Raw genomic sequence first — 22,387 nt, 5'->3', positions numbered from 1 at the left:
CATTTATATGTTATTTTCTGTGAAAAGGGGTTATAAAAGAACAACTGATCCTCTCTGACTGTCCATCAGTTTGTCTATGTGATTGTGGGTGTGACTGTGACTGTGTGTGTGTGTGTGTGTGTGTGTGTGTGTGTGTGTGTGTGTGTGTGTGTGTGTGTGTGTGTGTGTGTGTGTTTGTGTGTGAGAGAGTGAGATAAAGAATGGGGGGAGAAAGAGAAAAAATTGGGGGGAGAGAGAGAGTGTGAGGGGTTAAGGGGTGGGGTGGGATAAATCCTCCAGCTTGTCACTCAGCAGATGCACCTGCAGACTGTGTCTGTGGAGCTCTCTCGCTCTCTCTCTCTTTCTCTCTCTCTCTGTTTCTCTCTCGCTCTCTCTCTCTCACCCTGTGCACACATGCTCAGTCAAGCTAATCCCTCTGGCCCCTTCCTCAGCTGCTAACCGTTGCTGGCTGCTGGGGCCGCGACTCCTGGGCTCCCCACTCTCCACTGATGAATTGTCGTGGTACGTCGGCAGCACAGCACACTGACGCTTCAAACTGTGGGATAATATTTGCCTTTGAAGTGGTGCGTGAAAGCTAGCTGCACAGTGTCAAAACCTCCATCAATGAAAAAAAGAAAAGATTATTGTAGCTGAGTTTTCTTTGAATGGAGAAGAAAACAATTTGGCGAATTTATATTGTTTTAATCTCTTATTGGATTATCTGGACTCTGGAGTAGTAGATGACATATGGAATCGTGCCTTCCTGGAAATTCTCTCTCTCTCTCTATCTCTCTTTCTCATATATACTGTATATATATATATATATACACTACCGTTCAGAAGTTTGGGGTCACCTGGACGATTTCATGTTTTTCATGAAAACTCACACTTGAATTTATCAAATGAGTTGCAAAATAAATAGAAAATATAGTCAAGACATTGACAAGGTTGGAAATAATGATTTTTATTTGAAATATTAATTTTGTTCTTCAAACTTTGCTTTTGTCAAAAAAGGCTCCATTTGCAGCAATTACAACATTGGAGACCTTTGGCATTCTAGCTGTTCATTTGTTGAGGTAATCTGTAGAAATTTCACCCCACCTTTCCTGAAGCACCTCCCACAAGTTGGATTGGCTTGATGGGCACTTCTTGCGTACCATACGGCCAAGCTGCTCCCACAACGGCTCAATGGGGTTGAGATCTGGTGACTGCGCTGGCCACTCCATTACAGACAGCATACGAGCTGCCTACTTCTTACCTATATAGTTCTTGTATAATTTGGAGGTGCGCTTTGGGTCATTGTCCTGTTGTAGGAGGAAATTAGCTCCAATCAAGCGCAGTCCACAGGGTATGGCGTTGCAAAATGGAGTGATAGCCTAAAATCCTTTTTACCTTGTACAAATCTCCCACTTTACCAGCACCAAAGCAGCCCCAGACCATCACATTACCTCCACCATGCTTGACAGATGGCGTCAGGCACTTTTCCAGCATCTTTTCACCTGTTCTGCGTCTAACAAATGTTCTTCTGTATGATCCAAACACCTCAGACTTTAAATTCGTCCAGAAAACTTTTTTCCAATCTTCCTCTGTCCAATTTCTGTGTTCTTTTGCCCATATCAATCTTTTCTTTTTATTGGTCAGTCTCAGATATAGCTTTTTCTTTGCCACTCTGCCTAGAAGGCCATCATCCCAGAGTCGCCTCTTCACTGTAGAAGGTGACACTGGCGTTTTGCGGGTACCATTTATAAAGCTGCCAGTTGAGGACCTGTGAGGCGTCTATTTCTAAAACTAGACACTCTAATATACTTGTCTTCTTGCTGAGTTGTGCACCGGGGCCTCCCACTTCTCTTTCTACTCTGGTTAGAGCCGTTTCTGCTGTTCTCTAAAGGGAGTAGTACACATGGTTGTAGGAAAGGTTCAGTTTCTTCGCAAATTCTCACATGGAATAGCCTTAATTTCTAAGAACAAGAATAGACTGGCGAGTTTCACATGAAAGTTGTCTTTTTCGGGCAATTTGAGAGTATAACCGAACCCACAAATGTGATGCTCCAGATACTGAACTAGCTCAAATGAAGGCCAGTTTTATAGCTTCTCTCACCAGCAAAACAGTTTTCAGCTGTGCTAACATAATTGCACAAGGGTTTTCAAGGGTTTTCTAGTCATCCATGAGTCTTCTAAGGCGATTAGCAAACACAATGTACCATTAGAACACCGGAGTGATAGTTGCTGGAAATGGGCCTCTATACACCTATGTAGATATTTAATTAAAAAACAGATATTTCCACCTAGAATAGTCATTTACCACATTAACAATGTATAGAGTGTATTTCTGATTAATTTAATGTCATCTTCTTTGAAAAAAAACCAGTGCTTTTCTTTGAAAAATAAGGACATTTCTAAGTGACCCCAAACTTTTGAACGGGGTGGGGGGGGGGGGGGGGGGGGGGGGGGGGGGAGGGGGTGTTGAGGTGGAGTTGAAGGGTATTTTTCAAAGGTAAGATTTACCATTTAGGATAGAGACTGGAAACACTACAGTTAATTCAGCCAAGAAAAGAGCAGATTATTTGTAAATCCAAAGGACAAATGACATGACAAATCTGTCTGATAATGTGTCAGTATGGCACAGTATGTCCCTTGCTCTATACCTGATCCACCTGTATCCTCAACTGGCCTCCAGGACAGGATGAGCTGGTGGCGGCACTGATGGCCTGGCTCACATGGCTCTTTGTGCGGCTCTCTGGCGCCACCCTCTGACCTGATCCAACACAACATGAAAACACAGCGCAGAATCAAACACGCTTACTGTAAGGACTTACAACTAGGTCTCACTGGACCATGATGTTGGCACAAAGCTAGAACCAACGTTTGTGTTTTCTAGGAGATGCAACCAGAAGGTGTGGCCTAGACTACGCTTGCTAATAAGTGTAGGGTTTAGACAATGTGCCAGGAACATTACTTGTCTCAGTCGATATTGTATCTATGATCTAAGTGTTTGAAGAACCTGAGTAACATTTTCTACTAGCCTACTGCCGTTTCGTAATTCCTCATAAACTATATCTCCTTTCAAGTGAAAGATGCACACATTAATCCTTGTCTTTAGCTGTGAGCGCAAAGCGCCTTCGTGTGGCAGTGTGCCACATTTCCATCTAAAATTCTGGGGGAACTGAGGTGAGTAAGGAGGAGTAGCCTACGCCTATTCGTCTCCTCGGTCTCTTCGTTAAGCTGTTTTAACTTTTTTAAGAACAGATTTTGAAATGTATTTTTAGTTTGTAAAGCCTGTGTGACCATTATACTTCAAGCTACTTTTAAAACCAGGTGTTGTTTATGGTGCTGAAAATGAAAGAATAAGAGGAGTTTCAAAAAAGAGTCTTACTTTTTTAATGATTGGACTAAATTCCTTCAATGGGTCCATCTGTTAATGTAACGGCCGACAGCCAGGCACTTACCGAAGATGGGCAGCCTTGGTGTTTCTCTGTCAGAGGCTAAGTTCACCTCCACTCCTTCAAGAATCCGCGGAGGCACGGTGAAACTGCCCTTGTCTGCTCGTTGTGCTCTCTCCTGGCGAAGACTTCTGAGGCCTTTCGACGACTGACTTATGAACGCAGAATCCAGACTTTTCTCCTTTTCGGACATTGGTCGGCTGCGGCGCGTCAAGTGATTGTGAGTCCCGGTGCGATCGGTGGAACAGCCTGTGAGGGATAAAGTGTCTGGATCGCCCAACTTTGTGAAGGGATGCTGAATCTCTGGTAATCGTAAGGAGGCAACTGACGATACTCTGGTTGACATCCTTATGTTGTCCGCGAGGAGATGTAAGGAAGAATTAGGCCTACAGAAGTACAATGGATTGTCAGAATATTTTAACCTGCCCCCCAATAGGTCTCTGTAGTCTACAATGTTTTAGAGTAGCCTACTCTTGGTGGGGCCCCTCGTTAAATGAATAAATGTCAAGTCCCTCGGTTTGTCAAAGACGGAAAACTTTTATTTGGCTTGAAACACTGTTGAGCGAACATTGTAAAGGTTGCCATTAGCGACGAAAAGCGCCCCAGTAAGCCAAAGTTACTCTGGTGCGGATCAACAAAGCTGCAATTATGAGACATTTGACACCAGTAAATTATGGAGGGTAGCCTAATAGCTGTCTACATTTGTAATGTCAAATAGCCAACTGGAATTTGAGCTTGGTAAATATTGGATCTGATATGCTAAATCTAGACAGAAAATGTTTGGCTATAGGTGAGTCTCATCAAGATAACTTAGGTTAGTTTAGGTTATCCAGTGTCACTAAATTGCTGTGCCGTTCCAGAAGTGTTGTCTATGGACACACAAAAAACACAAAAGTGGGCTTGGCTAAGTAGCGAATTATCCATCCAATATCCATGCAATTATCAATGAGTTTAGTATTGCTCCCCGCTTGGGGGCCCATGTGCCTAGGTGTTGTCATGCCACCACAAAACAGCTGCCAAACTGAGTGTACAGCAAAACCAAGGAAATGTGAGAAGTGTCCTCACCGGTAGCCTACTAACTACATGCATCCTGCATGTAAATAGTTAACTGTAACATCAACATTTGCACTAAAACATTGGATTGTGTTAAGATCAGTTTTGAGCATGAATAAAATTGACCCCTTTGCTTGTGGCTGTGCCGACTTGATCAGAAATGGTGAGATCAACTCTGCAACCTTCTCTCTCTCTCGTTCACTCTGAGCCCGCACGCTCTGAACTGATTTACGGCTGCAAAAAATGCTGGAGTGGTATTCCAAGTCCAAGAGGCCATTAAGGGCACCTTAACATTAGTTTAGTTCCCTTTGTCTTTTTATTACAGGGCAGGCGTAGAGAGTCATTGTTTTGGAGAAGGCTATTAACCCGCCACAGTAGCTGAGGAGAGCGTGCCACTGTAGCCAGGCAACAGACACATTTGTGGAAAAAAAGTAATGTTGTGCAGAATGTTAGCGCATCATGCTGATCCAATAGCTTGGTTAGCAAACGGGAATATCAAAACATCCACCACCATTACACAAGCAACAGCAACACATTGGAACCCAGAAAGTATCTAGACCTAAGTCACATTCTTCTCTGGTAACTGGACGGATTTGGAGTGTCATGGTTTAACTTGTGAGACGCATCTAGAGAAATGAGAGCGGGCCTGCTGTATATAAACGTCAGTGGTAACGCATGTAGCCTATTATTGCCCACACACAGTCTAATAATGCGGTGCAGGTAACGTGGGACAGAGAATTTTGAAAAAAAAAAATAATGTGGACTCCGGTAGACGCTTTTAAATGAGTTATGCAAGTTTAGAGCCAGCTCTCAAATCGAAGTATGCTGTTCAACAATTCACTACTTAATTAATATTAAATCTTTATTGATAGATTTACATTTCAGATGCACTTGATAATATGTGCAGTTATCAATAACGATAGGCCTATCCACAATTGAATAGATTCAGCAGGCTCAAAGACCTACTGCGGCTGGCTCAAGGTTGAATGCTATCCAGTTGTTTAGATAACCAGAAAATGTATTGCTAATTGCTTATTCATATTAATATTGATGTTAAAAAAAACGTAATTTGTAAGTTTTTGCAATTCATTGACCAAGTCAAGGATGAATCTTCATAGAATGTCAGTCTATATAGCCTACCCAAGATTATGACACAATATTGTTGCACATTGGTCTATTAACAATACATTGGATAGAGAAAAATCCTTCATTAATATAAAGAATGAATGGGAAAAGGTTAATTTGTCCTTTAAACGCCCCCAATACTTTAACCTCGAGCCCCTCCTTTTAACATGGCGAGAGACTTGAACTCTCACCTGGGATATTTATTCAAGGACGACTCTCTGTTCGGTCGTCCTCATATCAATCACTCCATCCTCTCGCGATAGAGAGGAGATATATATAACGAGTAAAAACGAACACTCGTCCACTTGGAGGGAAGTTGGGTTTCCTTAAGGGTCCGTGGAAGCAGATTCTGATCTTGACCTTAAGGTGAGAAGAAACCAGCAGTCATGTCGGACGCCGTGATGAGTTTCGCGAAGGATTTCTTGGCGGGTGGTGTCGCCGCTGCCATCTCCAAGACCGCCGTTGCCCCTATCGAGAGAGTAAAACTTCTGCTGCAGGTAAGACTGAAGTTGATTTGAAACTTAAGTTTCCTGCCAAGTCAGCTGGTGGTAAATTTGATATTCTTGGGAAGTTAAGGTAACTCCAGTTGTTCATGCATTTATTCTAACAATAAACTTTGTAGGTATAGGATTTCTACAAAAACTATTATATGCGCATGTCATCCCTATTTGGACATCTTCGAGGTGCTGAATCTGGTCGCTATCCAAGGTGCTATTGTTCAGATTTGTATTCAAGATTGTATCAGATTTTCTGCAAAACAAGAGGAATGGATGACGGAGTGGTTTATATTTATGCGTCTTATTGTAACATGTAACAGTACGAATTCAAAACGTCTGGTGTGGTGCAAGCAATTGTCCTATCAGTTTGCTTTGAATTACACTGTTGTTTCAGCCCTCGACTTCATTGATATTTCAAGGCATCTTGAAAAGTCTTTCCAAGTTCAGACATCCATGTGTCCCGATCTGTAAAAACGTGCTTGCAGAGAGCAGTGATATTTGGTTTAAGTTTGTTCCTATAAATAACCATAGGCATGCAATTCAATACTTTCACTCTGTGAACAAGTGCAGCTTAAGGCTGCATGTGGTCTGCACCAGCGCCACTTTTAAATGTCATACTACAAGCACTGAAAATAAAATGGAGACGTACTGGATATGTTGGCAAACTCTCTTCTTTCATACCACTTCAAGCTCTTTCATTCTCTCTGTCCCCTTTTGTTTTTGTTCTGCTGTGCAGGTCCAACATGCCAGCAAACAGATCACAGCTGATATGCAGTACAAGGGCATCATGGACTGTGTGGTCAGAATCCCCAAAGAGCAGGGATTCATTTCCTTCTGGAGAGGCAACCTGGCCAATGTCATCCGGTACTTCCCAACCCAGGCCCTCAACTTTGCCTTCAAGGACAAATACAAGAAGGTCTTCCTTGGTGGTGTAGATCAGAAGACACAGTTTTGGCGCTGGTTCGCTGGTAACCTTGCATCTGGAGGCGCAGCCGGTGCCACCTCCCTTTGCTTCGTCTACCCACTTGACTTCGCCAGAACCAGGCTTGCTGCTGACATCGGCAAAGGCAATGCTGAGAGAGAGTTCTCCGGTTTGGGAAACTGCCTTTCCAGGATTTATAAGTCTGATGGTCTCAAAGGTCTCTACCAGGGGTTCAATGTGTCGGTACAGGGCATCATCATCTACAGAGCAGCCTACTTCGGTTGCTTTGACACAGCTAAAGGTAAAAGTGTGCCAGAAGGACTACCAGGCCAATATACAAATAACAATGACATATACATATAACAAACATTTTCATTGACGGTATTGGATAATAATTATCCAGAGGCATGAGCATGGCAAAGTTATTTTACACAACATCTTCTTACAGGTATGCTGCCAGACCCCAAGAACACACACATCGTCATCACCTGGATGATTGCCCAGACTGTCACCGCGGCCGCTGGTATCATTTCTTATCCCTTTGACACAGTTAGACGTCGTATGATGATGCAGTCCGGACGTAAAGGAGGTAGGTCCAGATAACTTAACGTCATATGTAGGTTGGCACAGGAAACTTTCCAGCTGAACTAAATGAATGAAATCAAATTTAGGCATGGAAGTTACTAAATAAGTGTTCTTGGCATTAACTCTCGTTACATTTGTTTATTCCATCAGCTGATATCATGTACAAGGGCACAATTGACTGTTGGAAAAAGATCGCCAAGGATGAGGGTACCGGAGCCTTCTTCAAGGGCGCATGGTCCAACGTGATCAGAGGCGCAGGCGGCGCTTTCGTGTTGGTCCTGTACGACGAGATCAAGAAAGTCGTATAAACATTCTAAGCACGCGGACCCTTGTAATGCCACCTATGTCTAACATATATGATACAGTGACTCCAACCGGCTATGGTTGTGGGGTAGATGTGTATTTTGTTGAGCCAGCCACAGGTTATTCAGGTCACACTGGCGTGGCTATGATTGTGTCATGTCTCCCCTGAAACCTCCATGTATATATCCTACCTGCCAGCCAACTGTAAAAAGCCCTGCCAATCTTTTAGAATAGGATGCAACAAGTCCTGACTGGAAGCTGAATTAATCTATTTCCCCAATTAGCTGCAAATCTATGCCAAAAAAAAATATATATTTCTTTCAAGGAATGAGATCCTGTATTGTACAACTAGTATTTTTTGTGGTGTATTCCACCTGATAAATGTTCTTTTAATAAGAATAAACCTCAAAAATACGTCTTACTGCTTTTCTCCGTATCTTTTTGTTAGGTTTGCAAACATGCTGCTAACATGAAATGCATTCACACTGGTCACGTCATTGCCAGTAATAGCTCAACATCTCACTATCTCTTAAGTATGACATGATAGTTACACCTGATAACACAGATAGGGGCTGTGGTGGTGAGAAAGGACATGACCTACATTTGAGAAGAGCATATCTTCAGAACCAGCAAATGCTGTCTACACACTGTTAATAACCGCTGGCACAGCCACTGTAGAGTAGAGTTGACAGGAAGGGTATTGTTTAAAACTGTTTTACAAACTTCCACACTGGGGGAAGGCAAAAAGAAGCTTAACTGCATAAAAATTAAAAACAATGTTACTCACAGAAGCACAATATAAAATCTACGTTTCCACTTCCACCAAAGATCACTGATTTTTTTGGTAATCTTTTAACCAACTTAAAGATCTTGGCTCTGAAGTGCTTGAATACGACACCTGGGGCCTTTCACACCAAGATATACAGGATGTCCAACCAGACCTGTAACAAGGACAAGCGGGCTCTCACACACAAAAACTTTACCTGTCCTGGAAGGGGAGTGAGACCGACACACCACCCGTGCTCTTGACTGGTGCCTACTGACACGTCCACACACAAACATAACACACCTAGCCACAGATAATGCAAAAAGGCATGAATGGCCATACAGCTGCACGCTAACAGTGGAAACTAGAAAATGCATTTCCTGAAGGAAATACCAGTGCATGAAATGCAAAAGTTAGGAAAGGAAGAAGAAAAGAAAGAAGAGTGAAAGAAGGAAAGAAGAAAGGAAAGAAGAGTGGAAGAATGAAAGAAGAAAGGATAGAAGAGTGAAGAAAGTAGAGAAGAGAGGATGAAGGAAAGAAGAGTGAAAGAAGAAAGGAGAGTGAAGAAAGGAAAGAAAAGTGAAAGAAGGAAAGAAGAGTGGAAGAAGGAAAGAAGAGTGAAAGAGAAAAAGAGAGTGAAAATATTGAAAAAAGGAGATAAAAATGGAGTGAAGAAGAGAGATTGAGTGTGAGAGAAAGTAGACTGAGAGGGATAGAGAGAAAGATGGAGAGATGGAGAGAAAAAAAGTAGAGAATGGAAGTTGTCTTAATGTTCCTAGTTACAGTTAAATTGAGAGGGACAGAGAAGAGGTTCCTTTGATTTGGCGCAGCTGTCAGTGAAGCACAGGTGCAAGCCAGTTTAAAGATCCTATTATGATGTCATAATGGCCCAATGTAAGTCAATGGGAAAATTTCGATTAGTTTTTATTTAATATCTTAAAAAGTATAAAGTTTAGAAAAGTGAAAAATACATAGCATAAGTGTCCTTTACACGACCTACGCGACAAAGTTTGAATGAAGTGTCTACGTTAAGCGGTTCGGGCTGAATTAATCGCAGAAAAAGGTAACAAGAACTAGAAAATGCATTTCCTGAAGGAAATACCAGTGCATGAAATGCAAAGGTTAAGAAAGGAAGAAGAAAAGAAAGAAGAGTGAAAGAAGGAAAGAAGAAAGGAAAGAAGAGTGGAAGAAGGAAAGACAAAAGGAAAGAAGAGTGAAGAAAGGAGAGAAGAGTGGAAGAAGGAAAGAAGAAAGGAAAGAAGAGTGAAAGAAGGAAAGAATAAAGGAAAGAAGAGTGAAAGAAGGAAAGAAGAGTGAAGAAAGGAAAGAAGAGTGGAAGAAGGAAAGAAGAAAAGAAAGAAGAGTGAAATAATGAAAGAAGAAAGGAAAGAAGAGTGAAGGAAGGAAAGAAGAGTGGAAGAAGGAAATAAGAAAAGAAAGAAGAGTGAAAGAAGGAAAGAATAAAGGAAAGAAGAGTGTAAGAAGGAAAGAAGAGTGAAGAAAGGAAAGAAAAGTGGAAGAAGGAAAGAAGAGTGGATGAAAGAAAAAAGAAAGGCAAGAAGAGTGGAAGAAGGAAAGAAAAATGGAAGAAGAAAATAAGAAAGGAAAGAAGAGTGGAAGAAGGAAAGAAGAGTGAACAAGAGTGGCTCTGGATGAAGAGATAAAGAGAGAGTGAAAATATTGAAAAAAGGAGATAAAAATGGAGTGAAGAAGAGAGATTGAGTGTGAGAGAAAGTTGACTGAGAGAGAAAGATGGAGAGATGGAGAGAAAAAAAAATAGAGAATGGATGGTGTCTTAATGTTCCTAGTTACAGTTAAATTGAGAGGGACAGAGAGAGAAGAGGTTCCTTTGATTTGGCACAGGTGTCAGTAAAGCACAGGTGCAAGCCAGCTTAAAGACCCTATTATGATGTCATAATGGCCCAATGTAAGTCAATGGGAGAAATTTATATTCGTTTTTCTTTAATATCTTAAAAAGTATAAAGTTTAGAAAGTGAAAAATACATAGCATAAGTGTCGTTCACAAGACCCACGCGACAAAGTTTGAATGAAGTTTCTACGTTAAGCGGTTCGGGCTGAATTAATCGCAGAAAAAGGTAACAAGAATAAGAAGAAGAAGAAGAAGAAGAAGCCTAGGAATAACAATACAGGGCATTTCATGCACTGTAATAAACCAGGAGCACTTTCACCAGCAATAGCGAGCAAGAATGTGGAAACCCAGAGACCTCAACTATCATACCTGCTGAGCCGGTTATATAGAGTCGCACTGGCTAATGAATGAACAGACACCGAGGGCTACTTGGAGGAAAGGCAGACATAGATATACATTTATACTGTATGTGTTTATATATACAGTCATGGACAAAAATATTAGCACCCCTGCACTTCTGTCAGATAATGTACCAATTCTCCCAGAAAAATTGCACAATTACAAATGTTTTGGTATTCACATGTTGATTTCTATTGTTTGCATTGGAACAACGCAAAAAAGCAGAAAAGAAAAGCCAAATTTGACATTATTCCACACAAATCTCCAAAAGTGGACTGGACAAAATGATTGGCACCCTTTCAAAATTGTAAGAAATAATTGTATTTCAAGGATGTAATGCTTCTTTAATCTTTATTTAAACTCAACTGTGGCAAGCTACAGATGCTGGTAATATAGAAATTACATTTGCAACTAGTTAAAATGGAGCAAAGTTGATTCAACCTTTGTGTTCTGTGTATACCGCACTGAGCATTGAGAAAAGAAAGAAGAGCAAAGAATTGTCTGAGGATTTGAGAACCAAAATTGTAGAAAAGCATGGACAATCTCAAGGCTACAGGTTAATCTCCAGAGATCTTAATGCTCCTGTGCCCACTGTGCGCAGTGTCATCAAAAAGTTTACAGCCCATGGCATTGTCACTAATGTGGAAGAAAGAGAAAAATTGATTGCAGAATGCAACAAAAGATTGTTTGAATGGTGGATAAAAAACCTAGAACAACTTCCAAATAAATTCAAGCTACCCTGCAGACACAGGGTACAACGGTGTCAGCTCGCACTATCTTTCGCCATTTGAATGAAATTGGATGTTCACTTACTTTTGCAAATACACTAATACCATGTTTCATGTAGTTTTTTGGCTACTCACACAATTCCCTCTAAACAAGTACATGCAATTGATAAACATACACCTGACATTTCATCTATGGAAAATTGGTGATGAAAAAATTGAAAAAAGCATGGTAAAACAACAAAACAACTCTTAACTGCTCAAGGGGTTCACATACTTCCAAGCGGCACTGTATGCGGTGTGCGTGTATTGTGTTTAAGGGGGGATTAAATACACTAGAAACGGTGGTTAACATGTTTGTTGAACACATATTTGTAGGTGATCCTACTAGCTAGTAGCTAACAATGCTGACTCCAGAATTTTGCTGTTGTTTGCGCAGCACCCATTGAAGCTCAGATAGAGAGTAGGCCCCTATAATCCACTTATTTCTTTTTTTGCCAGATTCCATTTTAATTTTCTAGAGAAGTAGATTAAAATGTTTTAACCACAGATCCTGCCATGTTGAGCAACGTCAAACTTACTTCTCAGAGTTCTCAAAAACCTCCCAGATTCCTAGTGGGATGGCCCGAGTTTGACAAGAGTTCAGGTGTATTATCCGACTTGGAGGTCGGAACTTTCCCAGTTGCTCATAAATGCAACATGTGATCAGGGAATAGTGCATATTTCTGAGACACAGTTATGCAATCTAACATGGAACAACTGAATACTTTGCATTTGCTCATAACTGTGACAATTATCTCGGAAATGTATCAGGCAAAACTGTACCAGCACAATATAAATTGCACTTTGAGGAAACGTCCACAAAATACTCGACTGAGGAACACTTTTCTAATACAAGTCAGACCTTGGTTCATTCTCCTGCTGGCTACTACTACTACTACTACGCAAGCTGCTAGAGTACACTTGCTCTGCCGCATCCCAGAATGCAATAACTCCTAGCTACAGGAGCCGTTAGTCCACACTGGCTGAGTACACCTGGCAGTTGGGTCGGATCACGTTCCAACACATATGAACTGAAGTTGCAGTATGAGAAGAGCATATCTTCTGTGAACCTATGCCAGCAAATGCTGTCAACACACTGTTAATAACCGCTGGCACAGCCACTGTAGAGTAGAGATTACAGGTGGGGTATTGTTTGTACTGTTGAAATTCCACACTGGGGTAAAGCAACAAGAAGCTTTATTGAACTTAAAATGAAAAACAATGAAGCTCACAGAAGCACAATATAAAAGCTATGGATCCACTTCCACTCATGATCACTGATTTGTTGCTTATTTTTTTTACCAAGACATCATACATAAATATTTATTTATACATATATATATATATATATCTCTGTTCAAATTACATCTGTACGAAATGGGTAAAAAAAAAATCATCTTCGGCTTGGCTTTCTAGTTTTTGACACTTAGGGCGTTTTCACACCTATAGTTGGGCACTGTGCAATCCATTACATTGTTTTAACTGATTCTGTATTTTCTGTTACATTTTTTCTAGACTCTATATAAACATTTTCCTCATCATGAAATCATATGTTGAAATCATATGTTGAAAACAAACCAGAGTCCGTGTAACCGGACTAAAAAGCATAGGTGTGAAAATACCCTAAGACACACACGGCGTGAGTGGCATATAGGCACTATCTATGAAGCACCACATAAAATGGATCTGATACCTAAAGAAACTCAAGTGGGCACAATAGCAAATACAAAGTACTAGTGTGGTCTTTTTCTCCACGATACATTTTACAGATGCCTGTGGACTTTCACATTGATGGTTAATTCTACTGAAAAACAAAGGACGTAAGGCCAACTGAGGGTTACTCTGTTGATGTCAATATTCCTAACTAACGGGAATGTATATCACCACGATTGTTATTGTGATACAGACATTTATGAACAGTGGCACTAATCTACATCTCCCTTGACGACTCCTTGACCTCAGGTTGGTCTATGAGAGTTTGGCATGGTGACCTCATCTCACCCAGTGGATGTCTGGTCGGTGTCCTCGGAGCCTTAGGACCAGGCAGGCCGAGGGGTGGTGGTCCGGCTGGGTTTGGTGGGGGCTGGGGAAGGGCGAGACCCGGGTCTGGTGCTGAGACGGCCGCCTGCGCTGTTTGGCCTGGTGCTCTTCCCTGTGAGGGTAGAGGCAGGTAAAAGCACAGTATGAAATAAGACTACTCCACAGGTTTACACATACAACATGTGCACACTGACAACAACACAAACATTCTCTCCAAGACACACCTAGTGAACATGTGGAGAAAGATGCCTCTATTTTGGAGTGGTAGTGCTCAATGGTGGAGGTTGGGAGAGGAGTACACATGTATCTGGCTTGGCGCTGGTAGTCGGCCAACTGCTCTGCTCGTGTTATGCCTTTGCTGGGCTTCACTGACTCGAGCCTCTTCAGCAGTGTCTGCATGCAAAAACACAAAGAGATGGGGAGAACAACTTGAGTGATTTACAACTTACTGTTATGGGAACATAATACAAAATACACACTACTTAACACATTACTTACAATGCTTACATACGTTTAAGCCTCCCTTCCTCTTTAAAAAACTTTCACAATTCTTCAATATATTGCTGAGTATAAGAAGCATCAAAGTTATGGCCCAAATCCAGAAGTGATTGAAAACCATAGGCTAGCATGTAAAAATAACTAATGGCCGTACACCCAAATGTCACGAGTGACCTGAGGCAGCCACATGGAAAAACCTTAGTAAGCAAATACCTTATGCAAAAGACGGAGAGCGGAAAACAGATCAAAGGTTAACATATCCTCTCTAGTAAGGCCAAAGCTACACTGACCTTATCCACCATTCAATCTTCTCTGTTCATTCGGTACTTTAACAGCATACAGTGGTACAGTATATAGATGGGGATCCAATTTCAGTTCATGTAACTAAACCGTAGTAAAGCAACAAAAGAGGTAACTTTAACGTGTGGAGATTTCTAACACCTTAGATTTGTTTTGAATAGAATGATTACCCACATAAATAAACAACTGGGGTTCAGCTAATCAACATTCCCTGACCCAGCAGATGATAAAGGCCTGTGTGTTTGAAAATCAGAGTTTGAAATAAGAAATATGAAAGGGAGTTTTATGAGGGTAGGAGATACCACCTTACTACCACTGCTCAAAGTAAATAGCAGTCAACGGAGAACAGAGTGTAGTGGCGGGTGAGACTGAGGGAGTGAAGGGGAGGAATAAAAATGATCACATGAAGGATTCAGTTTCTCCTTAAGACTAAGAATAGAGAGGGAGGGAAGATGAGCAAGAGTGTGAGAGTGTGTGAGTAAGAGAGAAAAAGTGGGGGGAGATGAGCCCCCAGGCCAGGGAACAGTGTGTCCTTGCCTAAAGAACAGATTCTCTACATTACACAATAAGTGCAAAAAGGTTTATCCTAAAACTGAGCTAACCCAACACCTCCATATGCTTCAGTACAGCCTAATGTTGTAACATCACAGTCTCAACAGGTAGCCTGTTCTGATAACTCATAATGCTCAACTACTACAGCACTGTTACTAACTTTATTCAATGGCACTGAACATTCAACAAAAATGATTTAGGAGCAAGCTAGAACATGAGTTTAAAGTACTTATCTGAGGAACTGTGACCTTGGACAGACATTGGTAATGGGAAATCAGTAACTTCAACTTTTATGTGAACATCATGGGGTAAGGGTGAAGTCTCCATGATGTCAAGCCAACAGCAGAATCCTGCAGTGCCAACCCCACCCTCATTCCCCAACCCTCCTCTCCACCTGCTGTGGTTCATCTTCACTGGCTGCCATCTCTGCTTTCACTCCCTGTCCCTGCAATGGGTTCAGCCCTGTCTCCTCTGCTATCTTAAGTCGCCCCACTGACTGCCCCAAGCAAAGCATTCGACTGACTTAAACAGCCAGGTATTGTACAAGACAGCACTTTGGCTATGAAGACTATGACAGATCAGAACACACAGGAACTGTATTTTTTATGCGTACATTTTTATGCGTAAATGTTTCCTGTAGATTATAAACACCTTTAAAAGGAGGGTATCTATCATAACAATGTAGGCAGATATTGTATTAGAGCACTGGGCTCCCTGGGAATTGAAACTACGCCAGGCTTGTTGTTAGCAACATGCCTTACCAACGGAGATACAAGAGCTACTGCATATTCCAGATACACCTGCAGAGTGACTGGGCATTCTCTGCATCAGTCAATGGTTATCAAATGGTTATCGCCAAACCATAGTATATTCTGCCAGTTTGTTACCAACAGTATTTCAGTGAACATATCAGAAGCAACCTCATTGCTGTTTCAATAAGAAAACTAAATCAAATTAGTACCGAGATATGCATCACTGGATTTTAAAACCTCAGTGAAAACGTTGCAGGGAGTGCAGGGAGTGAATTGTAGACTTGACCCTGCATTCATAGACCTTGACCCTGTCAATACCCCACCCCCTTTAAATGAGCAACAGACACAAGGAAACAGCGTGAGCCAGTGCCCCGAGTCAGTCTTAACCCCTGACATCGGTGTCATAGGATCAGGGACAGGGTGGAGAGAGCAGCTTCCTAGAAAGCTGGACAGTAAATGGAATTACTAATAAGGGGCATAGAATCAAATGACACTTGAACACTGTGGTAAAAGACTACAGCAGTTGGCAGCTTCCCATCAGACTCACCAGATTCTCTCTCTCTATGCGTTTCTGTTCGCGCTGCCGGTTGACGGCACTGTGGTAGAGGCGGGGGGCTGGAGGCCCACTGGCCCGGCGAGAGACACAGCTGGCCATTGTGTGGGCTGAGCTGGCGCTGCCTGAGCGCGGGCGCAGGGAGGGGCGTGAGAGCTCCCGCAGCAGTCGCTGGTTCTCGCGGTCGATGCGCCACACCTCTTCGTTTCGGAAGCTGAAGTTGCGTTGGTGTTTGCCTGGGATGTCGCCCTGGGTGCTGCCAACGCTGATTGAGCCGAGCTCATGTGCTGAACTCACATGGGAGAGAGATAAAGTTAAAGCAAAGAGCTACAGCACATAAATGTATAAATAAGTGTTTTAGGGTGGGTGCCATTTTAAATTAGAGTATTTAATAATTACATAATTAGAGTGCTTCAGGTGAAACCTTAGGAATCTTCCATGTACTGCTTAAGACCACTTCTACCATATATGGCATTTAATGCATACAATTGACTCTACTAAAATGTGTCATGCTGATTTTGGCTCTTCCATAGACTGAGATGAGTCAGTTTTTTCACAGTATTTTTGAAGCTCTGGAAAACAGCACCCCCTACAGATATACATGTGAATGTGCCTATAACATTGCCTATGCTCTAAACATGGACCCTTTCATTCACCTTCTTGGTCAGGGTCTCTGGGTTTATCCATGGGGTCTACCAGTGTCACATTCTGGTTCAGGGAACTGGTTTCTTGTGTCTCCATGGCAAAAAGGTCTGTAGATAAAGACTAATGATGTTAGAGGAAGGCACAAGCTGGGACAAAGACTGGTGAGTGGCATCTCTTTCGGTCGTGATACTGGATCTGCAATTTGGTCTAATTTTGCACCAGGAATATGATCCATATGTCTTCTTGAGATACTGCATAGTGTTATTATGTACTTTAATTAAAGTATGTAATTATATTTACCCTCGTAAAACTTGTATATGCTATATGACTGGGCAATGAGATCATAATGTAATGTATGTGTATAGCCTACATGTATATGTTCATTTATATGTGTCTGAAATATATTTGCTATATAAAACACACATGTCCTTGTTGTGTTCATGCACAGACATTTTTAACATTGAAAGTAAGTTCTATTAAATGGTGAGACATTTTCACATGACACACAGTTCTTTAATCCTCGGACTTCTCTCACCTTCTTCATCTGAATCATCCCTCTTTGAACTGTTGTCAGCGGTCACATTCAGGTCAATGGTGACATTATGCTGCTTCGGGTTCTCATCAGCCCATGCAGGTGCTGCCGTTGGCTCCTTGGCTTCCACGACAAACACAGGTAGGTCCAAGGACTGGGCAGGGCTCATGCCAGGGGTGGAGAGCGGTGTGACGTCAGTCACTGTGTCCTCTGACTCCAGCCGCGCTCTCTCTCTGCTGGGTGCCGAGCTCAGCCGGAGTTTGCGTCTGGGGGACGACGTAGCCAAGGCTGCTAGGGCCCTCCTGGGAGGGGAGATATCAGAGGAGGAGCTGTGGCCCTCCCCATCGCTGCTGCAAGAGCTTTCTAACTCTGAGGAGGAGGAAGGGCGAGGGCTGTGCTTACGGAATTTCCCACTGGACTTTTTCGGAGTGCCCAGCAAAAGCTGGGGCTTATGCTTGGTGGGTGGGGGTTCTGGGGGTCTCTCTTCATCGCTGCATCCTGACTCTTCACTCCGCTGATATCCATCCTCATTGGCATCAAGATCGTCAAGAACATCATTATCATCAAGATCCTCCAGCTCCCGCTCCTCTTCTGAGGAAACTGTTGAGCTGTCTGAGGGGCTCCTTGAACGAGGAGATTTGGCTTTTGCCGGGTTCTTTTCCTGACCAGAAGGAAGTGAAGACACACTGGAGCAAAGGCTACCAGTGCCTTCTAACGACCTACTTTGGCTTTGCTCCTGGCCACTGTCCTCCCCTTTAATGTCTGAGCCATCTTGCTGATCGCTAGCATTCGGAAAAACTGATCTATCTTTCTTTATCTCTCTACCATTTTCCTTTTCAAAATTAGTCTTCTTCATGTCCTCCACAGTTTCATCATCATCATCATCATCATTCACCAGAGTCTCATCTGCTGCCTTTTGTACACAGGACATTCGTGAGGACACAGAACTAGCCTCCACCAGGGAACTATTCTTGTTCGTGTCAACACCCCTGTCTGACCCTGGTGCTCCATTCTTCTCTTCATTTCGTCTGATGCTCTCTGCATCAGATGCACTCTCTCCATTCCAATCCTTCACTTCTGATATAGCCCTTTTTATCTCCTTTAGGTCAATAAATGCATCCTCTACCTGAGAGTTGTCATCCCCTCTTTTATCCTCTTCAAGTTGATCCTGTTTTTGTCTGGCTTTAATTGAAAGCTCAGCTGAGAACCTCCCACCATGGGACACCACATCACTGACTGACCTTTGCTGCTTACTCTCTGCGTTACCATGGTCGTGATTATTACCATCTTCACCATCACAGTCACTGTCAAAGAAGGAGTGGTCAACCTCCCCCTCCAATTCTTTCGGGCTGTACATTTTTAAAAACTATTCCTGTGCAACAAGTGGATCAAGGAGAAACAAGAACTGTCAATACTGTTTACACTAATATAGCTAGGCTAAACATTTTCTTAGGCTTAAACGTTTTCAAAAGGGTAAGGTAAAAGTCAACATAAAATGAAATTGCCTGAAGACAAGAATATATTTTCTAGGTAGCTAGTTCCCCCCATATAATATAATCCATTAAGAATGTCATATCGTTATACCCTGGAAAGGGCTGTGACACACTCACGGTGTACTTACATTTAAACTGGCCAAATCCACTACTGTCTTGATTTGCAATGTAATATATAATTAAATAAATACCAGCATGATGGTAGCAATAACGTTATTTGGAAACCAACTGGATGGATTTCAACTCATTTGACGTTAAACTGGCGGTAACGTCAGACAATGATTAAGCTGTAAGAGTAGTCAGAAAACATAGCTAGGATAGCCGACATCAAAACGGATATAACTTAGCAAACGTGTTATATGCATCAGTGTAATGTTCGCTATCAACCTGCCATTTTAAAAATTCCAACCCTACAAGGCTATTCTGACCAGGTTCTGACAATATAAAATGCCCATCCTCACCACCTAAGCGTTGTTAGCTAGCTAGCAAAGCTATGCTAGCTTGCTTTCCATCCTTAACGCTACTTACAATAATATTATCATTTACACATAGCGACATGTTTGCCAAAAGCTCCCAGAGATTTTCGGGAAAAGTCAGAACTAGCATGTGAATAGCAGACTTATGAACTCGATTCAATTCGGAATCATGCACACGCCACAATGTCAAGACTTGGGTTAGCAAACGATTTTTTTATCGACCAAAATTAGTTAACTGTTAGCTGCCATGCTAGCGTGGCTAGCTTGCATAGATTTATCAACCTACCTGTCATTCAAGTTTTAGATGTACGGCGCCATAGTGCTTTACGTCTTAAGCATATGAGTACATGAGCTGAGTCACTATAATAAAAATACTGTTTTTGATGAGTAAGTTTTCTGTTTCCACACTTCTGAACCAACAGGAGAATTGCCTGTGGTTAGCGAACCGGCTACTAGGTACCGGCTACTAGGTAACAGCTACCCACAGTAACTAAGCAACGTCACTTCCTAAAGCATACGCGACACATTTAATATTTTTTCCCAGTTTTTCCAGTAGATGGAGCCGGCTCACTGTATACATTACTTTGAAAAGGCCTTTTAAATTATTACATCCTGTGTGTAAAATAAATTGTAACATTTTCTGTATGGGGGAAAGAAAATCTCACCTGACACGACTTGTGCCAGCCTTTCCAACGTACATCAACAAGCAGCCTGCTATAATTTTTATATACAATTTGCACAAACAATTACAGCAAAATCACACCAAACAAACTCTCAACAACAGTTGTTATACCCACTTGCAACACACCACAGTCATAATATCATAATTGACTTCTCTTGAAAGAATGGCAAGACGTCTTGTGTACATGAACATGTATGTATGTAACATGATGTACATGAATAAGCAAATAAGCTAACAACAGAGCATCACATACACTCGATGACGCATAGCACACAAAAAGGATAACAGAAATACAGGCAAACATAAACAAAATGAATTCAAACATGGAACATTAAGCACAGAATTAAACATACATTTTAACAGGCACATATGCACAGTATTCTGGGGCAAAGTATTACACTGAAACAAAAGTGCATAATCCCCTTTGCATGCTACATAGCTCTGCGCAGGACGGCCAATTCTTCCTAATGACCCAGGCAGGGAAGATAGGTTCACCAATGGACGATGGCTCGCCCAGGTGGAGAGAGGTACAAGAAGTTGTGCAGTGTGCATCGTCATTGTGCATGGTCTCCTGGCCCTGATGAGGTACCTTTCCTGTCTATATGGAAGCACATGGTGATTGTATGGAAAAAAGGAACAATTCTGAGGATCAAATCAGTCTTAATGTGGAAGGAAAGATATTCTTTAGTGTGGTAGCAAGGAGGTTGGTCTGCCATTTTTCGATTACACTTTATTTGGATTATCCGCCTACAGGGGGTAACATTTCATCAATTTATTAGTTGAGATTTAACAATTTAGCTGTTTTGCTTTGCCTGTAGATCTTTGACAGATTATATAGAGATTAGCCTACCTCTGACGATTCATGAACCATACCTACATATTCTCAGAATAATTAAATTAAATTGGATTGATTCAATCAACCTATACTATACAGATACTCAACAATGCATGTACAAAACAAACATTTCATTATTCTTTGTATATCGTTTCAATGCGCAACTTGTATGTTCAGCATTATATATACATATGTTCAACAATACATATCTGAGGCATATAGTCATGATAGATATTTCCGTGCAGAAAGCAGGAATCCAAGGTTTTTCTGGATGTCTGATTTGGCTTCAAATTCAGGCGGCTAGAAAAGGCAGAGACCTCTGTGTGGTATTTTTGGATCTTGCAAATGCCTTTGAATGGGTGCCACACAGTCTGTGGTGGAAGTCATTTAGCTACGTTTAGGTCCCTGAAAAGATTTCAGCATTAGTCAGGGCATATTTTGAGGATATTCAGTTGTGCTTTAACACAAGTAACTACACCACATCCTGACAGCCTTAGGAGGTTGGTATTATGGCTGGATATACCATTTTACCATGGCAATGGAGGTAATCATAAGGGTATCTAAAAGGGTTAATGGTGGTGAAAGGCTGCAGGATGGTGCCAGGTTACCTCCCATCTGAGCTTATATAGCGATGACATGACGACAATGGCAACAACTGCTTCATGTTCCTGTTGGCTGTTAGACAAGTTGAAAGACACAGATGACAGTGAAAGTGTTTCTAGCAGTAAGGGAAAGCTGGTGGAAGTAAAGGTTTTGTATTGATGATGAGGTGAGTTTAGGCAGGTGGTACAACTCCACATTGAGTGACTGAGGACAGGTTTCAGAGCTTAGAGAATGAATTGTTATTGTTACCTTCTTAGCTGATAAACTGAAATTGTGGCGCTTGCAGTGTTGGCTTTTGCCCAGGCATAGTGGCGTTTGACTGTGTGAAGTTGGTACTTCAGAGGTGGAACATTTTAAGAGTCATGAATGAGGCAGTAAGGAAATGGCTTGGGGTACCACGTAACCTAAGTACTGTAGCTTTGTATGGAAAGGGAATTTTGGAGTTACCAATGACCAGCTTGGTTGAGGAGTTCGAATTGACTAAAACCAATTTAGAGATTACTTTTTCGAGAACACTGCTCCACAGTAAAAACAGAGAGGATGTGAAATCCACGAGATGCGGTTCAACATGCACAAGGCACATTACTGCATGATGTCATAGGGCAAGTATAGAGCGGAAGAGCAGGGTTTGGGCTAGGTGACAGTTGGAAAACATGGGGTAAGGCTATATTGATGGAGAGAAGCCATATGGTAGCTAGCTTTTTTCATGAGCAAGAACAG

General features: G+C 41.9%; 3 protein-coding genes across 5 annotated transcripts in view; 1 reads left to right on the top strand and 2 right to left on the bottom strand.

Moving 5' to 3' along the window:
- LOC308364065 (EF-hand calcium-binding domain-containing protein 6) overlaps positions 1-5,912 on the bottom strand; it is a 34,335-nt gene extending 28,423 nt beyond the window's left edge. For 2 of the 3 annotated variants that reach the window (XM_080837032.1, XM_080837034.1), the window contains exons 1-2: positions 3,426-5,755; positions 2,625-2,734 (exon numbers count right to left, since the gene is read on the bottom strand). In XM_080837032.1, coding sequence (XP_080693158.1) covers positions 2,625-2,734; positions 3,426-3,765 — 450 coding nt within the window. In that variant the 5' untranslated portion in view covers positions 3,766-5,755. Of the gene's footprint in view, positions 1-2,624; positions 2,735-3,425; positions 5,756-5,788 lie in introns of those variants that run through there. The other variant, XM_080837033.1, reaches the window with a different exon arrangement.
- slc25a4 (solute carrier family 25 member 4) lies at positions 5,889-8,325 on the top strand. Its single transcript, XM_080837035.1, has 4 exons — positions 5,889-6,094; positions 6,831-7,317; positions 7,465-7,605; positions 7,752-8,325. The coding sequence occupies exons 1-4, from the start codon at positions 5,984-5,986 to the stop codon at positions 7,907-7,909; spliced, it is 897 nt and encodes a 298-aa protein (XP_080693161.1). The 5' UTR covers positions 5,889-5,983; the 3' UTR covers positions 7,910-8,325.
- Positions 8,326-12,942: 4,617 nt separating this feature from the next.
- Positions 12,943-19,997, bottom strand: cfap97 (cilia and flagella associated protein 97). Its single transcript, XM_080838166.1, has 6 exons — positions 19,834-19,997; positions 17,582-18,950; positions 17,058-17,153; positions 16,396-16,688; positions 13,971-14,139; positions 12,943-13,858 (listed from the first exon to the last, which is right to left on the bottom strand). Exons 2-6 carry the CDS (start codon positions 18,933-18,935, stop codon positions 13,740-13,742), a joined length of 2,031 nt encoding a protein of 676 aa, XP_080694292.1. The 5' UTR covers positions 18,936-18,950; positions 19,834-19,997; the 3' UTR covers positions 12,943-13,739.
- Between the last annotated feature and the right edge of the window lie 2,390 nt (positions 19,998-22,387).

The sequence above is a fragment of the Sprattus sprattus genome (genome assembly GCF_963457725.1).
Source record: "Sprattus sprattus genome assembly, chromosome: 4".
Lineage (NCBI taxonomy): Eukaryota > Metazoa > Chordata > Actinopteri > Clupeiformes > Clupeidae > Sprattus > Sprattus sprattus.
The sequence above is the reverse complement of the archived record's forward strand: the minus strand, read 5'-3'. Positions and strand labels throughout refer to the sequence as shown.

Excerpts from the sequence above, each read along its gene's own strand:
- slc25a4 (XM_080837035.1), top strand. The coding sequence starts at position 5,984 with ATGTCGGACGCCGTGATGAGTTTCGCGAAGGATTTCTTGGCGGGTGGT. Across the intron at positions 6,095-6,830 it reads GAGTAAAACTTCTGCTGCAG|GTCCAACATGCCAGCAAACA; the intron begins GTAAGACTGAAG and ends TCTGCTGTGCAG. Across the intron at positions 7,606-7,751 it reads GCAGTCCGGACGTAAAGGAG|CTGATATCATGTACAAGGGC; the intron begins GTAGGTCCAGAT and ends TTATTCCATCAG.
- cfap97 (XM_080838166.1), bottom strand. The coding sequence starts at position 18,935 with ATGTACAGCCCGAAAGAATTGGAGGGGGAGGTTGACCACTCCTTCTTT. Across the intron at positions 14,140-16,395 it reads GCATAGAGAGAGAGAATCTG|ACACTGCTGAAGAGGCTCGA; the intron begins GTGAGTCTGATG and ends TTTTGCATGCAG. Across the intron at positions 13,859-13,970 it reads TTTCTCCACATGTTCACTAG|GGAAGAGCACCAGGCCAAAC; the intron begins GTGTGTCTTGGA and ends CTACCCTCACAG.